Consider the following 19,127-nt stretch of genomic DNA (forward strand, 5'->3'; position numbering starts at 1 on the left):
TGTAATCAAAGGACTCTTCATAATGTTCAGGGAGCGGGTTTCATTCTTAGCATTCTAAGTAGGGTCGGAGCCAACCTTTTCAAGAAGTTCTTTCAAGGCAGTTAGTTTTAATGTCATTTTCGAGTGTGCAAGATGCACTTGCTTCCACACAAGATGCATAATGCCCAATGTGCTACCATTTGTTAAGCTGAGCACGAGAGCCTTCCAGGTTGTTCTTGTGGTTGGTGCAGACTATGAGCCCAGCAAATGTCAGCCTCACCCCCAGCACATTAACTCTTGACCAGAGCAGATCTGGAAGAGAGGAAAAGGTGGGGAATAAGTGTTTGGAGAAGGGTGGAATGGAGTATTCCTTCAGGGAGTTGATGGAATAAAGAAGCTTCAAGCCTTTGTCTCTGGAATTTTGGATTCCTTACTGTGTAAAAGTTGGTGCCAGGCTGCTAGCAGTTAATGGTGGAGATCAAAGGAATGAGGAAGCAACAGTATTTAATTGAGATGGGGGATGAGGCTTGTTGGTCAATCTCAATCAATTAATACACTCAGCAGCTGAGTCTTTCTAGTTAGTTCTTTTAGCAACGCAAGTGTGAAACTTGGTAGCACATCCTGTATGCAATAGACTTACGCAAGCAGCATTGCAGAATGATCTGTCTCCTCTTTTCTCTCAAATGTTTTATAATACAAATGGTCAAGTGAATCCATCCTTGTTCAGAAGGACTTCTATCACTGAACTTCAAAAAACAAACAAAAAAACAGATGGAAATCCAACTAGGCATTTCCCAAAGAGCCTGTGAAGTTTTGTGCAGATGATAGACCTGAAAAACTGGTTAAATTAGTATTTCAAGTGCCAAGAATCTGACATGTAAATAAGCATGAAGCATGCAAACCACACCTACCAGCCTCACTGAGCAGCAATATAATGCTGTGCAAATCCCAGGGGAGAGCAGAGAGAGAAGGATTTCTCCCAAGGCACGGGACTTTATCGCACCAGCGCAGGTACCACTTCCTTAATTACTTATCTGAATTGCCTGTCTCTGTGTTGAAATGTTAGTCGTCTACAACCTGCTGCCTTCCAGATATTATTGGACTGCTATTCCCATCTTCTATGAACGTTGCCTAAGTCGGGTTGGAGTCCACAACATTTGGAAGGCACCAGGTTAAGGAACAGTCTGATAGATTGTCTGCTTCCACTGCCAAATCATCTGTGAAGCAATGGATTTGTATCTGGTCTTTCCTCTTGCCAATGTTCACCATCTATCATGTTTCTTTTTGTGCAAGATATATCTTTCGAAACAAGGCAGCTTCAAACTATGGGCTGTTTTGGACAGTGGAACGGATTCCCTTGGGAGATAGTGGACTCTCCTTAGAGGTTTTTAAGCAGAGCTTGGATGGCTATTTGTCTGTACAGTGGTACCTTGGTTCTCGAACTTAATCTGTTCCAGGAGTCCTGAAACCGTTCGAAAACCAAGGAGTGGCTTCCGGTTGGCTGCAGGAGCGTCCTGCACTCATGCCGAAGCCATGTTGGATGGTTGTCTTCCAAAAAACATTTGCAAACCGGAACACTTACTTCTGGGTTTGCGGTGTTCAGGAGCCAATTTGTTCGGCAACTAAGCCGTTCGGGAACCAAGGTTTGAATGTATGAGAAATGCATCTGGAAGACAGAATGTCTCCAGGAGCTAGTGGTCTGACAAGGAGCCCTTCCTGCCTCTGTTCTTTCCCCTTCCCTCTCTCTTGTTAAGTTTTCTGATGGAATGTATTTTGGCTTCTCATTGCTATTTTTCAATATGAATGTTTTTGAGAACAGTCCTCAATGTTTGGGAATGTTGGCAGGAGGTGAAGCTGCCTTATCAGTTGTGGAGGATAGTGCTGGGTACCTTCTTTCATGTTTGTTGTGGTTTGAGAAAGTGAGGCACTGGGAGGGAGTAGCTAATGGATGATCGGCACGTAGCCAGTCTTGAAGGCTACACAGGTTATCTATAAAATCTGACGGTTTGGGCAGAGTTTCTCTGAAGCCCATGCATGGACTGATCGGCTGCAGGGCTGTGCAAACGGAGGCTACCTGGAGGAGTCACTTTGCCACTTCTTGAGGGCTTCCAAGTGGCAGATTGAAGTACTTGCTTGGTATGTATACATTGCTTACTGTTTCAGAATAAAATCTTTAATCTTCTCACTCACTTGTGTATTTTGTATTGCTTCTGAATCTCATTTTAAAAGAACCACCTTGCCTTTGGCAAGACACTGTCCTGCACGCTTTAGTTGAGATTCCTATATTTCAAGGGATTGGATTAGTTGACCCGAATTGTCCCTTTCAACTCTACCATTCTATGATCTATGTTGTCAGGGGTTCAGGAGCAGAGGCAAGGGCAAGGGAGGAAACAGAGAGCGAAGGGGAGGAGGCAGAAGAAAGGATGAGCGATGACGACGACCCGAGATCTCCGAGTCTCTCCAGTGAGTCGGAGGATTCACAGAAAGGAGCACCAGTGGCCAAAGCAAGGGGGGAGTTTAGGGGGGCACCCCAGGGAGATAGAGCCAGAGGGGAATCAGAGGAGAGCAGTTGGAGATCGGGTCCAGCGTCACCGCCAGAGAGCAGGGAAGAGGAAAGGAGCCAGGGGGCAAGCGCTGGCAGCTCACAGCAGGAGGGAGGGCACGAGTCAGGGGTGGCCACACCTCCATCTGGGAGCGAAGAAACGGTTAGACGGAAGGTGGAAGGTTGGGCGCGCGCGCCAAGTTCAAATGCACAGGAAGGAGGCGCAGTAGGCAGCCCGGAAAGAGAGCCGGGTCCTAAAGCCCGGCGCAAGGAGACAGGAGAGTCCGGGGGGTCAGCGTCCGAAGAATCCCGGAAGGAAGAGACCCAGGGGGGCAGAGGGACCCAGAGAAGAACAGTCAGGCGGAAAAGGTGGAGCAGGGCTAGGATATTAAGTTGGTGTACGAGGGGCGGAGATTCAGACGGAGCTTCGCCGATCTAGCTACTAGACGTAGGGTTGCACGCAGCAGCTTGAGAATGGAAACTGTAACTCAATAAAGACTTTTACTTAATGACCGTTGGCTAGCGTGATCCTCTGTGAGCTAGGATCTTGAAGCAACCCTGACAGTAAGCTCCGTCTCTCGTATTGTGGGCATCTACAGCCTCGAGGAGAGGAGAGAAGCAGGTGCCTACTAGTGAGCTCACGAACGGCAGCCGACATGACGGCTGAACAGCAGATAGCGGAACTCAGAGAAGCAGTGTCACAGCTGAATGCCGAGGCTCTCGCATCCAGGAAGAGAGAGGAGGACGCAGCTGCCGCCTACAGGGATCTCCAGGTCAGGTTGGAAGTGCTTACGAAGCAAGGGCAACAGACACCCAAACCAGAGGGGATTGGGTTGGGGAGACGCACAGGCGGTCTGGTCTCTCACTTCGATGGGAACCTGCAACAGTATCCCAATTTTAAAGCAGACGTACTGTGTGCACTGCAACTGCTGAGTAAAGATTTTAGAGATGAGCAAGAGAAAGTGGGGTTCATCATGTCTTATTTGCATGGGGATGCCAGAGCATGGCTGCGCAATTTATGGAGGGATAACGATCCGGCGCTCCAAAATGCGAATGCCTTTATTAAAGCGATGGATGCGTGTTTTTTATCAAGCATTGACGTGGATCTTGCTCGGCAACAGATTCATGGACTGAAGCAGGGAAGGGCCAGCGTACGGCAGTACCATGCCCGCTTTTTCGCCTTGGCCAGTGCCCTAGAATGGGACAGAGATGCGACCCCTGTAAGAGACCTTTTCTGGGAGGGACTAAACAGCTCTGTAAAAGATGAGATTGCGAGGGGGGAGAGACCCCGGACCACCCAGGAGGTCGTGCAGAGGGCGCTGGCAGTGGGGGTACGGCTGGAAGGACGTCCGTGGAGCAGGGACGAAGGGCGTGGAGGGCGCGAACCAGCCAGGGGCTCCTCCTTCTTTCCCAGAGAAGCAGCACGTACGCAATCCACGCCTCCGCCAGGGGGAGGAGCTGAACCGATGGAGGTTGGAGGTGCCAGGGCTCAGTCAGCAACCAGAGCCCTAGCACCAGCAGCAGTGAAAGCGAAGCCTCCTAGAGGGAACAGGAAGTGTTACGTCTGTGAGGAGCCAGGGCATATGGCGAAAGAGTGTCCCCAGAGGCTCCACAAGCTCACTGCAGCCTCAGCAATGGCGACTGCAGCAACGCAGCAAGGAGAACCACAGCAGGGAAACGACGCTGTCTGGCTGGAGGAAGAGGCACTGGGGCCCAGCCAGACGTATTAATGATGCAGTCCCCAGAGATTTTACAGCCCGTGAACCCCCTCCCGCCCAAACCAGTGGTGAGGCTCACCGCGTCGCTCCAGCTGCCCAATGGCATCACCATGGACGTGCCAATCACCATTGACTCAGGCAGCAATGCGGACTTTATAGGGCAGGACTTTGTCAACAAGCATGCTATACAGTTGCTGCCGGCCACACTGCCCCTGCAGGTTGTCACGGTGGATGGCAGGGAGCTGCTAGGAGGGCAAGTGGTGCAGCAGACGCCACCGATGGTGATGCGACTTGGGAATCACCAAGAAGTCATCAGCTTTAACGTCACTCAATTGTCGGACACGCCCATTGTGTTGGGCATGAGTTGGCTGGACAAACACAGCCCAACGCTGGCTTGGTACCAGAGGCAGCTGACCTTCGGCTCTTCCTTTTGTGCTGAACACTGCATCGTGCCCAGGCAGGAAGGAGAGGAAGAGGAGTCACAGCTACTGCTAGGCACGCTGCAAGCGATTCCCCACAAGTACGCAGAATTTTTGGAAGTTTTCTGCGAGAAGGAGGCAGACAGGCTACCCCCTCACAGGCCATATGACTGCAAGATTGACCTGCTGCCAGGGGCGGCGCTGCCTAAGGGGAGACTGTATTCCATGTCAGAGGACGAGCTGCAAGAACTCAAGGAGTTCATAGATCATAATTTGGAGCGCGGCTTCATCCGAGAGTCCAAGGCGGTGGGAGGCAGCCCGGTGTTCTTCGTTAAGAAGCGGGATACGCCCCAAAAGAGGCTCGTAGTGGATTACAGGATCTTGAACAGTGTGACTAAGCCGTCGGACTTCCCCATGCCCCGAATTGACGACCTCCTCGCAAAGGTGCGGAAGGGCAGAGTGTTCACCAAATTGGATCTGCGAGGTGCGTACAACCTCATTCGCATGCGGGAGGGAGACGAGTGGAAAACAGCCATGTTCACGCCACTGGGGACCTACGAATATAGAGTTATGCCTTTTGGATTGCAAAATGGCTCCCACGTTTTTCAAGCATTCATGCATCACGTGTTGGCGGGACTCCTCTACAAGACGTGCGTCTGTTTCTTAGATGACATCCTGATCTTTTCGGAGTCGCAACAGGAGCATGACAAACACGTCAAGGAAGTACTGAACAGGCTGAAGCACCATAGGCTCTACGCCAAGCTGGAGAAGTGCCAATTTGACGTGACGGAGGTGGATTTTCTGGGCTACAAGCTGTCTGACAAGGGGCTCGCCATGGACAGCGCCAAGGTTCGAGCGGTGTTGGATTGGAAGAGCCCGCGCAACCGGAAGGAGGTCCAACGGTTTGTCGGCTTTGCGAACTTCTATCGCAAGTTTATCAAGGGCTTCGCTATGCAGACGGCGGCCATCACTGACACGCTTAGCTCCAAGAAAAAGAAGTTCATTTGGACAGAGCAGGCGGAACAGTCCTTTCAGGCACTCAAGCGTCTCTTCGCGTCGGAAGAGCAGCTGCTTCATGTCAACCCCAGCAAGCCGATGAGGGTGGAGACTGACGCCTCGGACAGAGCCGTGGGGGCGGTCCTGCTGCAGAAAGACCCGCAGGGGGTGTGGCGACCGGGAGCGTTTTACTCCAGGAAGCTCAGCAAGTCCGAGCAGAACTACACCATATGGGACAGGGAGTTGCTGGCCATTCATGCAGCGTTCAAGGCGTGGAGGCACTTTCTGATCGGCGCCAAGCACACGGTGCAGGTTTGCACGGACCACAAGAACCTAGAGCACTGGCGCACGGCACAGTTCCTGAACCAGAGGCAGATACGTTGGGCTGAGTTCTTTGCGAACTTCGACTTCCGAATAGAGTATGTCCCGGGGGACACCAACATCATGGCGGACGCTCTCTCCCGCAAGCCACAGTATCTGGAGGAAGCAACGCCAGCGGCCGCCATGCACATCTTCGCACCAACAGTGTGGGCGTGCGCCGCGGCAACCGTGGATCTGGAGGCGGTGCGACGAGCGTTGCAAGGGGACTCCTTCGCGCGAGCAAAGATCTCAGAGGTGCAAAGGGGCAAAGCAGCGGCCGACGGTTTCCAGCTAAGAGATGGATTGCTCATCCGTAAAGGGGCCATCTACGTGCCGGGAGACGAACTTCGCGCCAAGGTGCTGCAGCAACTGCACGACGCGCCCACTGCAGGGCACTTCGGCAAGGAGAAGACGGTGGAACTAGTAGCCAGGGATTTCTGGTGGCCTGGAATGAGAAGGGAGGTCGCGGACTACGTGGCGAGGTGTGACACCTGCCAGAGGGCGAAGCCAGTGCTTAGACCGCCGGCCGGACTGTTGGAACCGCTGCAAACTCCGGCTGAACCTTGGGAGAGGGTGGCCCTGGACTTTGTCACGGATCTGCCCAGCTCGAGGGGCAAGACGGCAGTGCTGGTGGTGGTGGACTTGTTCTCCAAGATGGCACATTTCATTCCGTGTGCGAAGGTGGCCACGGCGGAACAAACCGCCAAACTGTTCATAGACCACGTGTTCAAGGTTCACGGTCTGCCACGGTCTATTCTGTCCGACCGGGGGCGGCAGTTCATCTCAAATTTCTGGCAGCGGCTGATGGGCTTCCTGAACGTCAAGATCAACCTGGCGTCGGCGAGACACCCGCAAACCAACGGGCAAGCAGAGCGGGTCAATGCCATCATGCAGCAGTACTTGAGGTGCTATGCAAATCAACAGCCTGCGACGTGGGTGGATTACCTGCCGCTCGCCGAGTTCGCTTACAACAACACGAAGCACGTGTCCACGGGGGTCACACCGTTCTTCGCCAACAACGGGAGGCACCCCAGAACCTTCCCGGGACTGGAAAGGCTGGGGGAAGGGGAGCCGCAGACGGCAGATGCGTTCGCGTCGGAACTGCAGGAAGTCCACGATCAGCTGAGGCGCCACCTGGAGCTGGCCAAGCACGCATACAAGGTACAAGCGGACAAACGCAGAAGGGTTGGCGAAGAGCTACACGTGGGGGACTGGGTCTGGTTAGCAGCCCACGCAGTGCCGGCCAGGTCGTTGGCCAAGAAGAAACTAGGGCATAAGCAACTGGGGCCCTATCAAGTCGAAGAGCAGGTCAACCCGGTGGCCTTCAGGCTGGCGCTTCCGGAGGGTTCCAGAATGCATCCGGTATTCCACAGATCGGTGCTCACTCCCTACAAGGCACCGCACAGGTTTCAGGAACCCGGAACGGCGCAGAGTCCGGCCAGAGACAGAACAGGGCACGCAGGAGTGGCACGGAAGGAGCGCATCAACGAAGTCACAGAGATTTTGGATTCCAGATGGGGGGAAGAAGGGGTAGAATACTTTCTCGCCAGGGAGGGCACCCCGGCCAGTGCGAACAGTTGGGTGCCGGACTACGCCTTGGACGAACCTCTGCTCAAAGACGAGTTTCATGCCCTCTTCCCACATAGACCGATGCCAGCAGACTTTTTCGACGACTGGCTTTTCACACCCACGCTTTCGGGCAGCACGTTCCGGGGGTTCGACTCTGACGAGGACCCGATACGAGACGTCCGTTCCCCGGAGGGGTCGCCCTCGGGATCTGCCTCAGAACCCTCGTATTGGTGGGACGACAAACCAGAGGAACAGTGGCGCAGGAAGTGGCAAGAAGGTCCAGGCCGAGCAACGCCGCCTGGAGGAAGCGAGGGAGAGACGGACATGGACATTTTCGGGGACGATCCAGGTTTCGAGCACGGCGGCACAGAGATGGAAGCAGAGGTGACCGTCGTCGACGAGAGAAGGGAGGAAGAACCGGAAGACTTCGGAGGGAGGCCCGCTACGGGAACCGAACGGTACCCGACATTCGTCTCCTTGACGCAGCAGCACCCAGCTCCAGCACCGGAAGGAGGGGAAGGGGGAGTGGGGGGCTTCGAGGGGGGGATGGATGTCAGGGGTTCAGGAGCAGAGGCAAGGGCAAGGGAGGAAACAGAGAGCGAAGGGGAGGAGGCAGAAGAAAGGATGAGCGATGACGACGACCCGAGATCTCCGAGTCTCTCCAGTGAGTCGGAGGATTCACAGAAAGGAGCACCAGTGGCCAAAGCAAGGGGGGAGTTTAGGGGGGCACCCCAGGGAGATAGAGCCAGAGGGGAATCAGAGGAGAGCAGTTGGAGATCGGGTCCAGCGTCACCGCCAGAGAGCAGGGAAGAGGAAAGGAGCCAGGGGGCAAGCGCTGGCAGCTCACAGCAGGAGGGAGGGCACGAGTCAGGGGTGGCCACACCTCCATCTGGGAGCGAAGAAACGGTTAGACGGAAGGTGGAAGGTTGGGCGCGCGCGCCAAGTTCAAATGCACAGGAAGGAGGCGCAGTAGGCAGCCCGGAAAGAGAGCCGGGTCCTAAAGCCCGGCGCAAGGAGACAGGAGAGTCCGGGGGGTCAGCGTCCGAAGAATCCCGGAAGGAAGAGACCCAGGGGGGCAGAGGGACCCAGAGAAGAACAGTCAGGCGGAAAAGGTGGAGCAGGGCTAGGATATTAAGTTGGTGTACGAGGGGCGGAGATTCAGACGGAGCTTCGCCGATCTAGCTACTAGACGTAGGGTTGCACGCAGCAGCTTGAGAATGGAAACTGTAACTCAATAAAGACTTTTACTTAATGACCGTTGGCTAGCGTGATCCTCTGTGAGCTAGGATCTTGAAGCAACCCTGACATATGTGTATATCTTTATTGCTTTAAAATAGATACATTTATGCCAAGAAAGCAAACCAACCAACCAACCAACCAACAAACAAACAAACAAACAAACAAATAAACAAACAAACTATGAATTGACAAAGGTTTTACAATAGTTCACATCATTGGGAGTACAAAGGATGTTAGTTATAAGAATTGTGTAGTTTCATATATTGCTACTGTCTGTTTGTCATTCTATGATCTATAGATGAAATAAACCAAAACGGAAGCTCATCGGGGATCGCAGCGTAAGACGTCACTCTTTTTTAAAAGCTCCACCTGCAGAAATCCGAACTTCATACAGTCTGAACCTCAACCACTCATCAAGAAGAAATGGAGAAAATGGGAGAGGCTGAAATGAGGAAGCCCCACAAAACTGTACAGCAGGAAATGAAAGATTTATTCAATCATTTTAAGAAGCCACCTCCAGGTGAAAAATGATTCTTTACTTTTCTATTCATAGCTCAAGCTAAGTTTCCAAACTATGCCAATCATCATTATGCCAATAGTTTCGATTTTTACATTTTTGCCTTTTTAACCATCCAGGTACGGTTGTGATCCAGTCATTACCAGATCCCTGGTACTTCAAAATTTGGGATATTAACCAGAAGTACCTCTTGTTAGTGGGTGACCAGCTGCTCTCAGCTCCCAGAAATTCCAACTCACCAGGTAACAGCTCCTACCATGTTTCTCAGTTCCTCCACCCCAGGTGGCTGGCTGTTTTCAAGTGGAACTAGGTAACCTAGTTTCAGGGAGGTGTCTGATTCAGCAGGGCTGGTCCAATACATTTTTCTGCCTGAGGCAAAGGACAAGCTAATGCCCATCCTTCATTCTAGGCATGGAAGCTAATTGGATTGGCAGTTGAATATTTTTTTTAATGCTAGGAACAAGATAGGTTCACTCTTCCTAATGGTAGGGCAGGCCCTGTTGTCTTGGGTGAAGGACAAGATAGTGTCTTCCCATTCCACATATGCTAGAATCTGCCTGGCATTGGCAGTTGAATCTTACTTCAACACTAGTAATGGGACAACATCCTTGACCACACCCAGGGGAAATGGACTAGCTTAGGTACACAGGGATGTGCTGCCTGAAGTGAGTGTCCCACTTTGCCTAGTTGCAAGGCCAACCCAGTGACTCGGCAGCATCTTCTTAAACAAGGCTCAGCAATCCTCTTGTGGGACTTATCCATGGGGTTCATGAGAGCCACTGTGAAATGGGGAAGAGGAGAGTTCTGGGCTGAGTCTGTTCTAATGCAATGCCTTTAGTCACTAGTTGCATAGGCAGGTGCCTTATACCAAGTCAAACCATTGCTCCTTCCTGCCCAGATCACTGGTCCATCTCTCTTATTCCAAGGTTAGTCCATCTTGTCTCACTTATTCCAATTGGCAGTGGTTCTCCAAGGGTATCAGTCAGAGAATGATCTGTCATACCACCTGCCACATGAACTTTTTAACTTGGAGATGGGGAGCCTGTGCCCCTCCAAATATTGCATGGACCATTGGCCATGTTGGCTGGAAGTTGACGTCTAAGAACAACCATGAGTGGGAGGGACAGGTCCTCCATTCCTGCTTCAGCTTCAGATGACAGATGGAGCCAGTCAATCAGCATTGTGCAAGCTTTGCTTCTCATCAGCCTAGAAAATGCCGTCTTCATGCTACAGGAAAAGATGTTGCATGTGTGTTGCAACTGTGGTGAGTGGCCTCCATAGTAGATTCACCACAGCCTTATATTGAAATATCTTTCTGTGCCTCCCTTCTTTCAGATCTACACATTTGGATAGTTAGCAAGCCATAGCAGGAAGATACAGCTGGCAGGGTGTTTCAATTGGAAAAACCCATCCAGCTTGAGAACAGCTCCCCAAATGGAACAAATAACTCTGAGATTGCAGAGGGAAAGGCCGGTATGGACTAAAATGAGGCACCATGGACAAGATGCAAGCAGCAGGCACTGCACAGAAGCAACAAAGAACAATGTTACGAAACAAGCCTCTAATGCAGGTGCAGGGAAAGTTTGACCCTCCAGTTGCCCTAAGAGGCATGGCCAATAGCCAAGGGTGTTGAGAGCTGTTGCTTTACCCTCACCTGTTATAATGGTTGACAGGGAAGGTCTGTAATTCACTGGTAGAACACATGCCTGCAGAACAATGTGTGCTACCTCTGAGCTTAGCACCCATTTTAGGAGTAAAAACAATGTGTAAGAGGACTGAAGGTCACTTCAAGATACAAAATTGCTTGTGCGTTGTGGAAGCTCCTGTGCTATGCAGTGGACCTCTCATGATATGAACATTGAACATACTTCTAGTATAGGGGTTGAGCTCCTTTCTAGAGACTTGTTCTTATGGGTCACTTCAACAGCTTTCATTCTGATTGATGGCCTTCCAGTCACCTAAGACTCCTGTACCAATAATGCTCTCTCTCCCTTCCTCCCGCTCTTCCTCTCTCTTTCCCTCCACTGATCCTGTTTCTGAGCTGCTCACCTCCAGAGGGGTTAATTGCTGTGGTCCCAGATAAAATTATTGGGGAAAAAGATGACAGAACATCCGCCATCTTTATGGGTAAGGAAGATGGGCAACGTACTTTGTCCTGTGTGGAAGTTGGTGGTCAACCTCGGCTAAAGTTAGTGGTGAGTATCATTTGTGCTTCAATGTCTCTTTTGATTCCATATTTGTCACCCCTAGTCTATATGAGAAGCTCAGCATATGAGGTCTGAGCTGGCTGCTCCAAACTCAGACCACATGGCTCTAACAAGCCTCCCTTGAGTTCCTGTACCAATAATTTAGGAACTTTCACCACTGTAACTAAGCCAATTTTTACTGCCTGTGTCTTCTGACTGATGTATGGGAAAGCACATGAACCTGGCCTTTGAAGTGTTTGTAAGTAAACCAATTTTTAACTTATTTTTTTGCCTTTGGGGGAAGAGACAAACTTTGAAGGAACTTAGAAAGGCACATTTTAAAGGTCTAACAGCCTATATTTCCACCCTTTACTTTGCTACATATTTTGTGATTTTAAATTTCTGCTGGGGTTCTCTCACCAAAGAGTACTTGCCCCAAACCTGCACCCTGGCATCCAGGAATTCTCTTCTAATACCTATATTTATTTCCTTGCCGCCAACATAATGGAATTGGGAGCAGGGGTAACTTAGGCTGGCTTGTGTGAGTTCTACTGGCTTCCAATACTTAGGATTGCTCAGTACTGCCATGCCTCCTTAACCCTGCAGAGGATTTTATGAGGCAACAGAGGGTCTCTTGTTTTGTTGGATGAATTTAAATAAATTATTTGGCCGATTGTTGTGAAAATGTTTGTTTGTTTTTAAGGGAGAAAAAATTATGGATCTATATAATAAAAAACAGGAATCCAAGAACTTCAGTTTCCTCTGCAAGACCGCCAGCGGCAAGGAGACTGGCAGCTTTGAATCTGTAGCATTCCCAGGATGGTTTCTTAGCAGTTCGCCGGAGCCAAACAAGCCTATTGGTTTGAGCCAGCAAGGAGGTGCTGAGATCACTGATTTTTTCATGGAAAAAACAAATAAAGGGGCAGGAGGTGCTGTTGCCATTCTATAGACCCTGTATAGGTGGTGTGGTAGAATGAAGTCCCACAGATATAATTTTTCCATCCTTAGGTTCAATACCCCACATTTCCATGCCTGCTATACATTTTTTTGAAGTCCTACTGAAAATTCATTAGCATTTTAATGCAATTTTTTCCCTGCTATACACATTTAATGCTACTTTGCATATTTTTTTGCAAAGTATTTCCCCCTCAATACACGGCATTTTTTGTGTCATTTTCCACCAGCATATGCAATTTTCTGCACACTTTAACTCTAGCATGTGCCTTTTTGTACATATGACTTGGTTGGGGAAACTGCCTGCAAAATTCAGAAAGGCAAATTTGGATGACGGTGTTTCAATTTATGCATTGTTTCCAAAAGAGTGAATTATTTATGTGAAATAAAATTATCTTATACCCCTTTTAAATGTACTTGCGGAAGGAGGAAGGTGGCTATTGATTTGTGGTTTTTGGTTCTTTTTTTAAAATCATGTATCTTGTGTTTTTATCCTGTATTTTTATGTTGTGAACCACCTTGAGATCTACAGATAAAGGATGGTATACACATTTAATAAATCATTAAACTGGATTGGATTGGATTGGTCTGCCATCCTTACTTACAACAACCCTATGAAACAAGTGAGACTGGGAAATGGTTACTGACTAGCCAAAGGGCACCCAGTCAACTTTATGGCTGAACAGGTACAGTCGTACCTTGGTTCTTGAACGCCTTGTGACTTGAACGTTTTGCCTCCCAAATGCCACAAACTCGGAAGTGAGTGTTCTGGTTTGCGAATGTTTTTTGGAGGCCAAATGTCCAGCGTGGCTTCCGATTGAGTGCAGGAAGCTCCTGCAGCCAATCGGAAGCCATGCCTTGGTTTTCAAACGTTTTGGAAGTTGAATGGATTTCTGGAATGCATAACATTCGAGAACCAAGGTATGACTGTATTTGAACCTCCTATCACACTGACTCTCCAAGTGTACAACTTGTAAAACAGGTATTAAAATCTGCAAAGGAGTTTTTTAACCGATTCTCCCCAATACTAGCCATATAAAAATTTATGCTCTAAAATTTTTGTAAGATGCTTAGAGACTCCTATGGGGCATGTGACATTATCATAATATGAGCCCCACATTGGACAAAAGATTACTGCATTGCAGGCGGTTGAATTTGAAGACCCTGAAAGCATAGCTGTCAACGTTTTCCTTTTTTAAAGGGAAATTCCCTTGTTCTGAATAGGATTCCTCACAAAAAAAATGGAAAAGTTGACAGCTATGCCTTAAAGTCCCTCCCAACTCTACAATTCTACGATTCTAAGATAACCATCCTGGATCTCCCAAATTTATAGCTTGTAAAATAGGTATTCATACCGGAATGGAAGTTTTCATTCTTCCAGAACACAAACACTGCTCCTGATTTTCATCATTGTAGGCGTCGTAGTTTTAGATATCAAGGGACATATCTCAACCCCTGTGAAATGGTCCGTTTTCCAGTACAAGAGCCCATGTACTAGTGGATGGCAGAGTTCAAAGGAATCCAATGCAACAACTGTGCTAGTGGAAGCTTGTTGCACAACAAGCGGGTTCTTGCTGCAAAATCCGTTGCACAGCCATCTTTGGTAACGTCCTTGTGTTTTCCCTTGCACAATGATATATCTCGCGGTTGTCCCCTGGCCACTCAAAAAAGGAATTTGTTCTTTTCACACATCTTTAAAAGTGACAAGGGAAGATGAAACTGAAGCAACTTCCTTTTTAAACTGGAAACATTTCCATTCACACCCCCCCACACCCCCACCCTCTTCATTCCTGAGAGGGGCATGCCATTAACCACTGGTGCGATGCACAATTGATGAAATAAATGGGTGGCAGTATTAGCTCAGAAACACAAGAGGCTGCAAATCTCTCCTTTTTATTGCAGTAATCATAGAGGCATTCGTCACAATAGAATTCAAATTGCTCTGCCCCGAGATAAATGAACCTGGGCAAATGCAGCAGTGGAGGAGAGGAGGGAAGAGTTGGCAGTATCTGGGGATCTGAAAGAGGAGGAAAGAAAGGGGACCTTGGCAGAAATTCTGTGCTTTCCGGGTCTGCAAACTAAGGAGATGAAGAGAGAGTCCAGCGCTACAGTGAAATGAATTGTTCAGAATGAAGAAGAGCATCTGAGTACTGCTTTTTGTTTTGTTTCTATTTTAAATATGGCACGGTGGATCTAAACTTGTAGTTAGCCGCAGTGGTGTAGCATGGGTTGCTGGCGCAGGGCAAGTGTTGCACCTCCCTAGTGAACTGGGCAGCTGCGGTGGAGGCATGTCCCGGGGGGGGGGGCACATGGAGTCCATGAAGCACATGACTGCTGGTGCTGCCACTGCTGGTGGCTGCACACCTTACAACAACAACTTATTTATACCCTGCCCATATGCCTGGGTTTCCCCAGCCACTCTGGGCGGCTTCCAGCAGAATATTAAAATACAGTGGTCTGTTAAACATTAAAAGCTTCCCTAAACAGGGCTGCCTTCAGATATCTTCTAAAAATCTGGTAGTTGTTCTTCTCTTTGACATCTCGTGGGAGGGTGTTCCACAGGGCGGGTGCCACTACCAAGAAGGCCCTCTGTCTGATTCCCTGTAACTTCAATTCTTACAGTGAGGGAACCACCAGAAGACCCTTGGCACTGGACCTCAGTGTCCTTGGCGGCTCCACCACCTTCTGGCCCAGCCAGCCCAGGGGTGGAGCATGCAGGTGTTCCACCTTGTTGCACCCTTATCAGAATTTTGCACCCAGGGCCACTGCCCCTCCCCCCCCAATGCTACTGGTTAGCTGTTACTGACCACTAAGCCATCATGTTCTGTCTCATATCGCAGCCTAGAAGAAGCAAGCCTTGTGGCAGGAATGTGACATATAAAGTGCTAATGGTAACCTGGGATGAAACTCTCCTCCTTGCATCTGTTTGGTGTCTTAGATTTCTTACACATCAAGGATTGCTTATAATTTGACACTGTCTCATATTATATCTCCCAACTCCCATCACCCCTGACCATTGGCCACAGAAGCAGTTTTAGATTTGGTCACACTGGGTGCCAGCACCACAAGGGGCGCTGCAACAATGATGTAGAATGGAGGTGCTGGGGAGGAGCACCTAATTTTAAAGTAACACAGGGCGCCGCTGAAAGTTGAGAGCCCAAAGTCCTCCACTGCTGGCAATGCTGAAGATAAGAGTCAGACCAAAGGCCCGTCTACTCCAGCGTCCTCTTCTCACAATGGCCAACCAGGTGCCTATGGGTAACCTGAGAGTAGGTCCTTGGTGCAACACCCCATTTGTGTTCCCGAGCAATTGAAGGAACACAGATAGCTCAGTCAGTAGAGTGTGGGACTCTTAATCTCAGGATTGTGGGTTTGAGCCACACATTGGGCTAAAAAATTCCTGCATTGCAGAGGGCTGGACTAGATGGCACCCCATGGTCTCTTCCAACTCTACAGTTCTGTGAGTCTATAATATGCAGAGACACACAGCTTACTTCAGGGACAGATTCACGTACAGGCAATCCAAACTGGAGGCTCTGGGTTTATGAAGGTGTGTGTGTGTGTGTGTGTGTGACCTGCCATTTATTTTAATTACATCCCACCTTGCCTTCAAGGAACTCATGGTAGCATGTATGGTTTTGTGTTTTTTTTAAATCATTTTTATTAATTTTCCAATAAAAAACATCCAATTAACATATCCAATCATAATCCAATTAAAATAAAAAATAAAAAAGACCAAATTATAATTGTTGATTTTTCGGGACTCCCCATAGTCTGGAGCTCTGAAGCATATCTCCAAATCTAAGTCCTGCCTCTCCTTGGTAGCATGTATGGTTTTACCAATCTTCTACCACCATATCTTTCGCCTTTACAAATATTGACTGGTCCAAAGTCATCCCGTGAGCTTGATGGCAAAGTGGGAATTTGAACCCGGGTCTCTCTAGGCCTAGGACAGGGGTGGTTAACCCACAGTTCAGCAATTTTCAGATGGCCACAATGACAACATCAGCCAGCATGACCAAGGATTATGGGAGCAATAGTCCAGCAACATCTGGAGAGCCACAGGTCAGCCCCTTCTGGCCTAGTATGATGTACTAATCACCACCCCATGGGGCTCTCATGTGTTTAGGGAGCTCTTCTACCAGTACCTGGGGGGCCAGATGTTCCCCATCCCTGCAGTCAGGTAAGCCAAGTGAGGCAACAAAGGCCCTCAACCCCCTAATGAACTTTAAGACTGAACAAAGATTTAAATGTGATGCTTTCCGTGTGTCAAACAAACCCAATATTCTCCACCCGGCACCACACTGTGATGATTGCTGCTCAGTTACACCCACCTCCCTGCTGCGCTGTCTGACATGACTTGGAGGAGGGGAGGTGCCGGGCAGAGCTGGGAACACAAATTTCAGCAGGGCGTATTGGCGGGTGGCTGCAACTTTGTGGGAGACGAGAAGTTAAATCACTAGGTGGCAGTCGATTCTCTTCCCTTCCCTCCCTTTGTCTAATGAGCCACTATAATGAATAAACACATCTCCAGTGGGGGCTGATTTAGAAGAGGCCCCCCAGGCCCCCCACAGAAAATAACCAATTTAATCGGGCAGGTTAACCTTCTTGCAGTCAGGGGGAGGGGAGAAGGGAAGAGACAGCAAGCACCATATTCCTTTACATGGCCCATTAGGCTTCTGGCACCAACAGCAGCTTCCCTCCCTTGGCAAATAGCAGCTTCTGAGATTAGAATTTCACCAGGCCCTTGGAGCGAGGGGGAAAGAGTGAGCTTTCCCTCCCATAAAACCCCATGCCCTGCAGTCCAGAACGTGACTGTCCCAAAAACATAGGAAGTTGCCTTATTCCCAGTCAGATGCATTGATGCATCTAACTCAGTATTTCCTACACCAGTGCTACTCAAAGGGGTGGTTGGAGTCTCCAATGACTCCACTACAGCCCAGGTTGGGTGGGATGCTTCAGGGACCAAGCATGCTACTGGTCCCTGGCACATTGCAGTCCGGGTGGGTGGGGATGCTAATCCAACACACTGGATAGCTGGAGAAGCACTGCTGTACACTGCGGCTCTGTAGGGCTTCAGTCTGGATGCTGTCCCAGACCTACATGGAGATACCAGAGCAGAGGTGGTTTTAGGGTGGCCCAGTTGGTGTGGTTGGAGTGGGTGCCACGTTGCAGAGGGTGCCAAAACAATGCTGCAGAACAGAGTGGGGGGGAGCAGGGCATTGCACAGGGCCCAAAGCCCTTCACTGACTGGGGATTGAACCTGAAAATTTATCCATGTAAGTCTGCTACTCTACGACTGAGCTATGTCCCTATCCTTCTCCCAAGTCTGTTTTAAAGTAAAAAAGGCGACATCTAGATGCTATGTCCTCTACCCTTCTCCTCTGTTGTTTCTACCTGCTCTGTATACCCTGGGTAGGCAAACTAAGGTCCAGGGGCAGGATCAGGCCCAATCGCCTTCTAAATCTGGCCCACGGACCGTCTGGGAATCAGCGTGCTTTTACATGAGTAGAATGTGTGCTTTTATTTAAAATGCATCTCTGGGTTATATGTGGGGCATAGGAATTCATTCTCCCCCCCCCTTCAAAATATAGTCTGCCCCCCCCCACAAGGTCTGAGGGACAGTGGACCGGCCCCCTGCTGAAAAAGCTTGCTGACCCCTGCTGTAGACTCTGTGGTTAACCACTGTCTCATTAATTCCTACCATCAATTCTAGACATGTCTGCTGTTCTATTTACCCAGGCTCACCCCATATTTGCAGATGTTTTCATGCACCTGAGTGCTTTTGAAGGGGAACAAAAGAGGTGCTTGACTTTGTCTACTGGAAATTCATGGTTGGGCATTACCTGTGTTAGGATCAGCCACAATGTTCCCAAACAATGGCAAGCTTCCAAGTTCTCCAGGATTCCTCATTGTGGCTAAAACTCTATGCAAAGCCTGGGCGAGGGGGGAGTGAGTGGGTTAAAAAAATGCAGAAGGCTGATATTGTAGCCACGAGGTCCACCTTGAGACCCAACCTGTGCACATGACACATCATACCTCAAAGCACATTCTTTCCCGACAAAGAATTATGGGCACCGTAGTTAACCCCCCACAGAGCCCTGCCCCTCATGGGCACTGTAGTTTATCCCTCACAGTTCCCAGCAATCTTTAACAACCCCTCCTCACAGTGGCCAACCAGATTCCCATGGGAAACCCAGAAGCAGAACCTAACTGCAACCGCACTCTCTTCACCTGCGATTCCCCGCAATTTGTCTCCAAAGGCATGCAGCCTTTGACAGTGGAAGTAGACAATGGAAGTAAACAGTGCTGTTTTTCTAGAAAAAGAGGTGCCAGCACTCACCAAGAATGCTTCCTTTGTTCTCTTATAGTGGCAGTGTCACCTGCCTGAGTGGTGCTGGAACTGAGTTCCAGCTGAAAAAAAGCAGCCCTGGAAGACAGCCACCACAGCTAGCAGCCAGGGATAGCTTTATCATCCAGGAATTTGCTCTTTTAAAGACATCCAAGTTGGTGGCCATCACTATCTCTTGTTGATGACTCTCAAACACATTTGTTGCTGGCCCTGTAGCATCTTCATACCATTTTCAAAACTTCCGAATATATTTTGAGTTCACTTTTTCATGCAAATGTGAACCCTTCAGTTTAATC

General features: G+C 49.4%; 1 protein-coding gene across 2 annotated transcripts; it reads left to right on the plus strand.

Moving 5' to 3' along the window:
• Positions 1 to 875: 875 nt before the first annotated feature.
• Positions 876 to 12,895, plus strand: LOC114585930 (interleukin-36 alpha-like). 2 transcript variants are annotated; one of them, XM_028708813.2, is made up of 5 exons: positions 876 to 990; positions 9,121 to 9,342; positions 9,459 to 9,581; positions 11,395 to 11,534; positions 12,229 to 12,895. In XM_028708813.2, exons 2-5 carry the CDS (start codon positions 9,246 to 9,248, stop codon positions 12,472 to 12,474), a joined length of 606 nt encoding a protein of 201 aa, XP_028564646.2. In that variant the 5' UTR covers positions 876 to 990; positions 9,121 to 9,245; the 3' UTR covers positions 12,475 to 12,895. The 2 variants fall into 2 exon arrangements, with proteins under 2 accessions (XP_028564646.2, XP_077775596.1); XM_077919470.1 differs by lacking the exon at positions 876 to 990 and adding an exon at positions 1,911 to 2,115.
• The last annotated feature ends 6,232 nt before the right edge of the window (positions 12,896 to 19,127 follow it).

Source organism: Podarcis muralis, chromosome 15 (assembly GCF_964188315.1).
Source record: "Podarcis muralis chromosome 15, rPodMur119.hap1.1, whole genome shotgun sequence".
In the NCBI taxonomy this organism is placed as follows: domain Eukaryota; kingdom Metazoa; phylum Chordata; class Lepidosauria; order Squamata; family Lacertidae; genus Podarcis; species Podarcis muralis.

Excerpts from the sequence above, each read along its gene's own strand:
- LOC114585930 (XM_028708813.2), top strand. The coding sequence starts at position 9,246 with ATGGAGAAAATGGGAGAGGCTGAAATGAGGAAGCCCCACAAAACTGTA. Across the intron at positions 9,582-11,394 it reads CAGAAATTCCAACTCACCAG|AGGGGTTAATTGCTGTGGTC; the intron begins GTAACAGCTCCT and ends GCTCACCTCCAG. Across the intron at positions 11,535-12,228 it reads AACCTCGGCTAAAGTTAGTG|GGAGAAAAAATTATGGATCT; the intron begins GTGAGTATCATT and ends TTTGTTTTTAAG.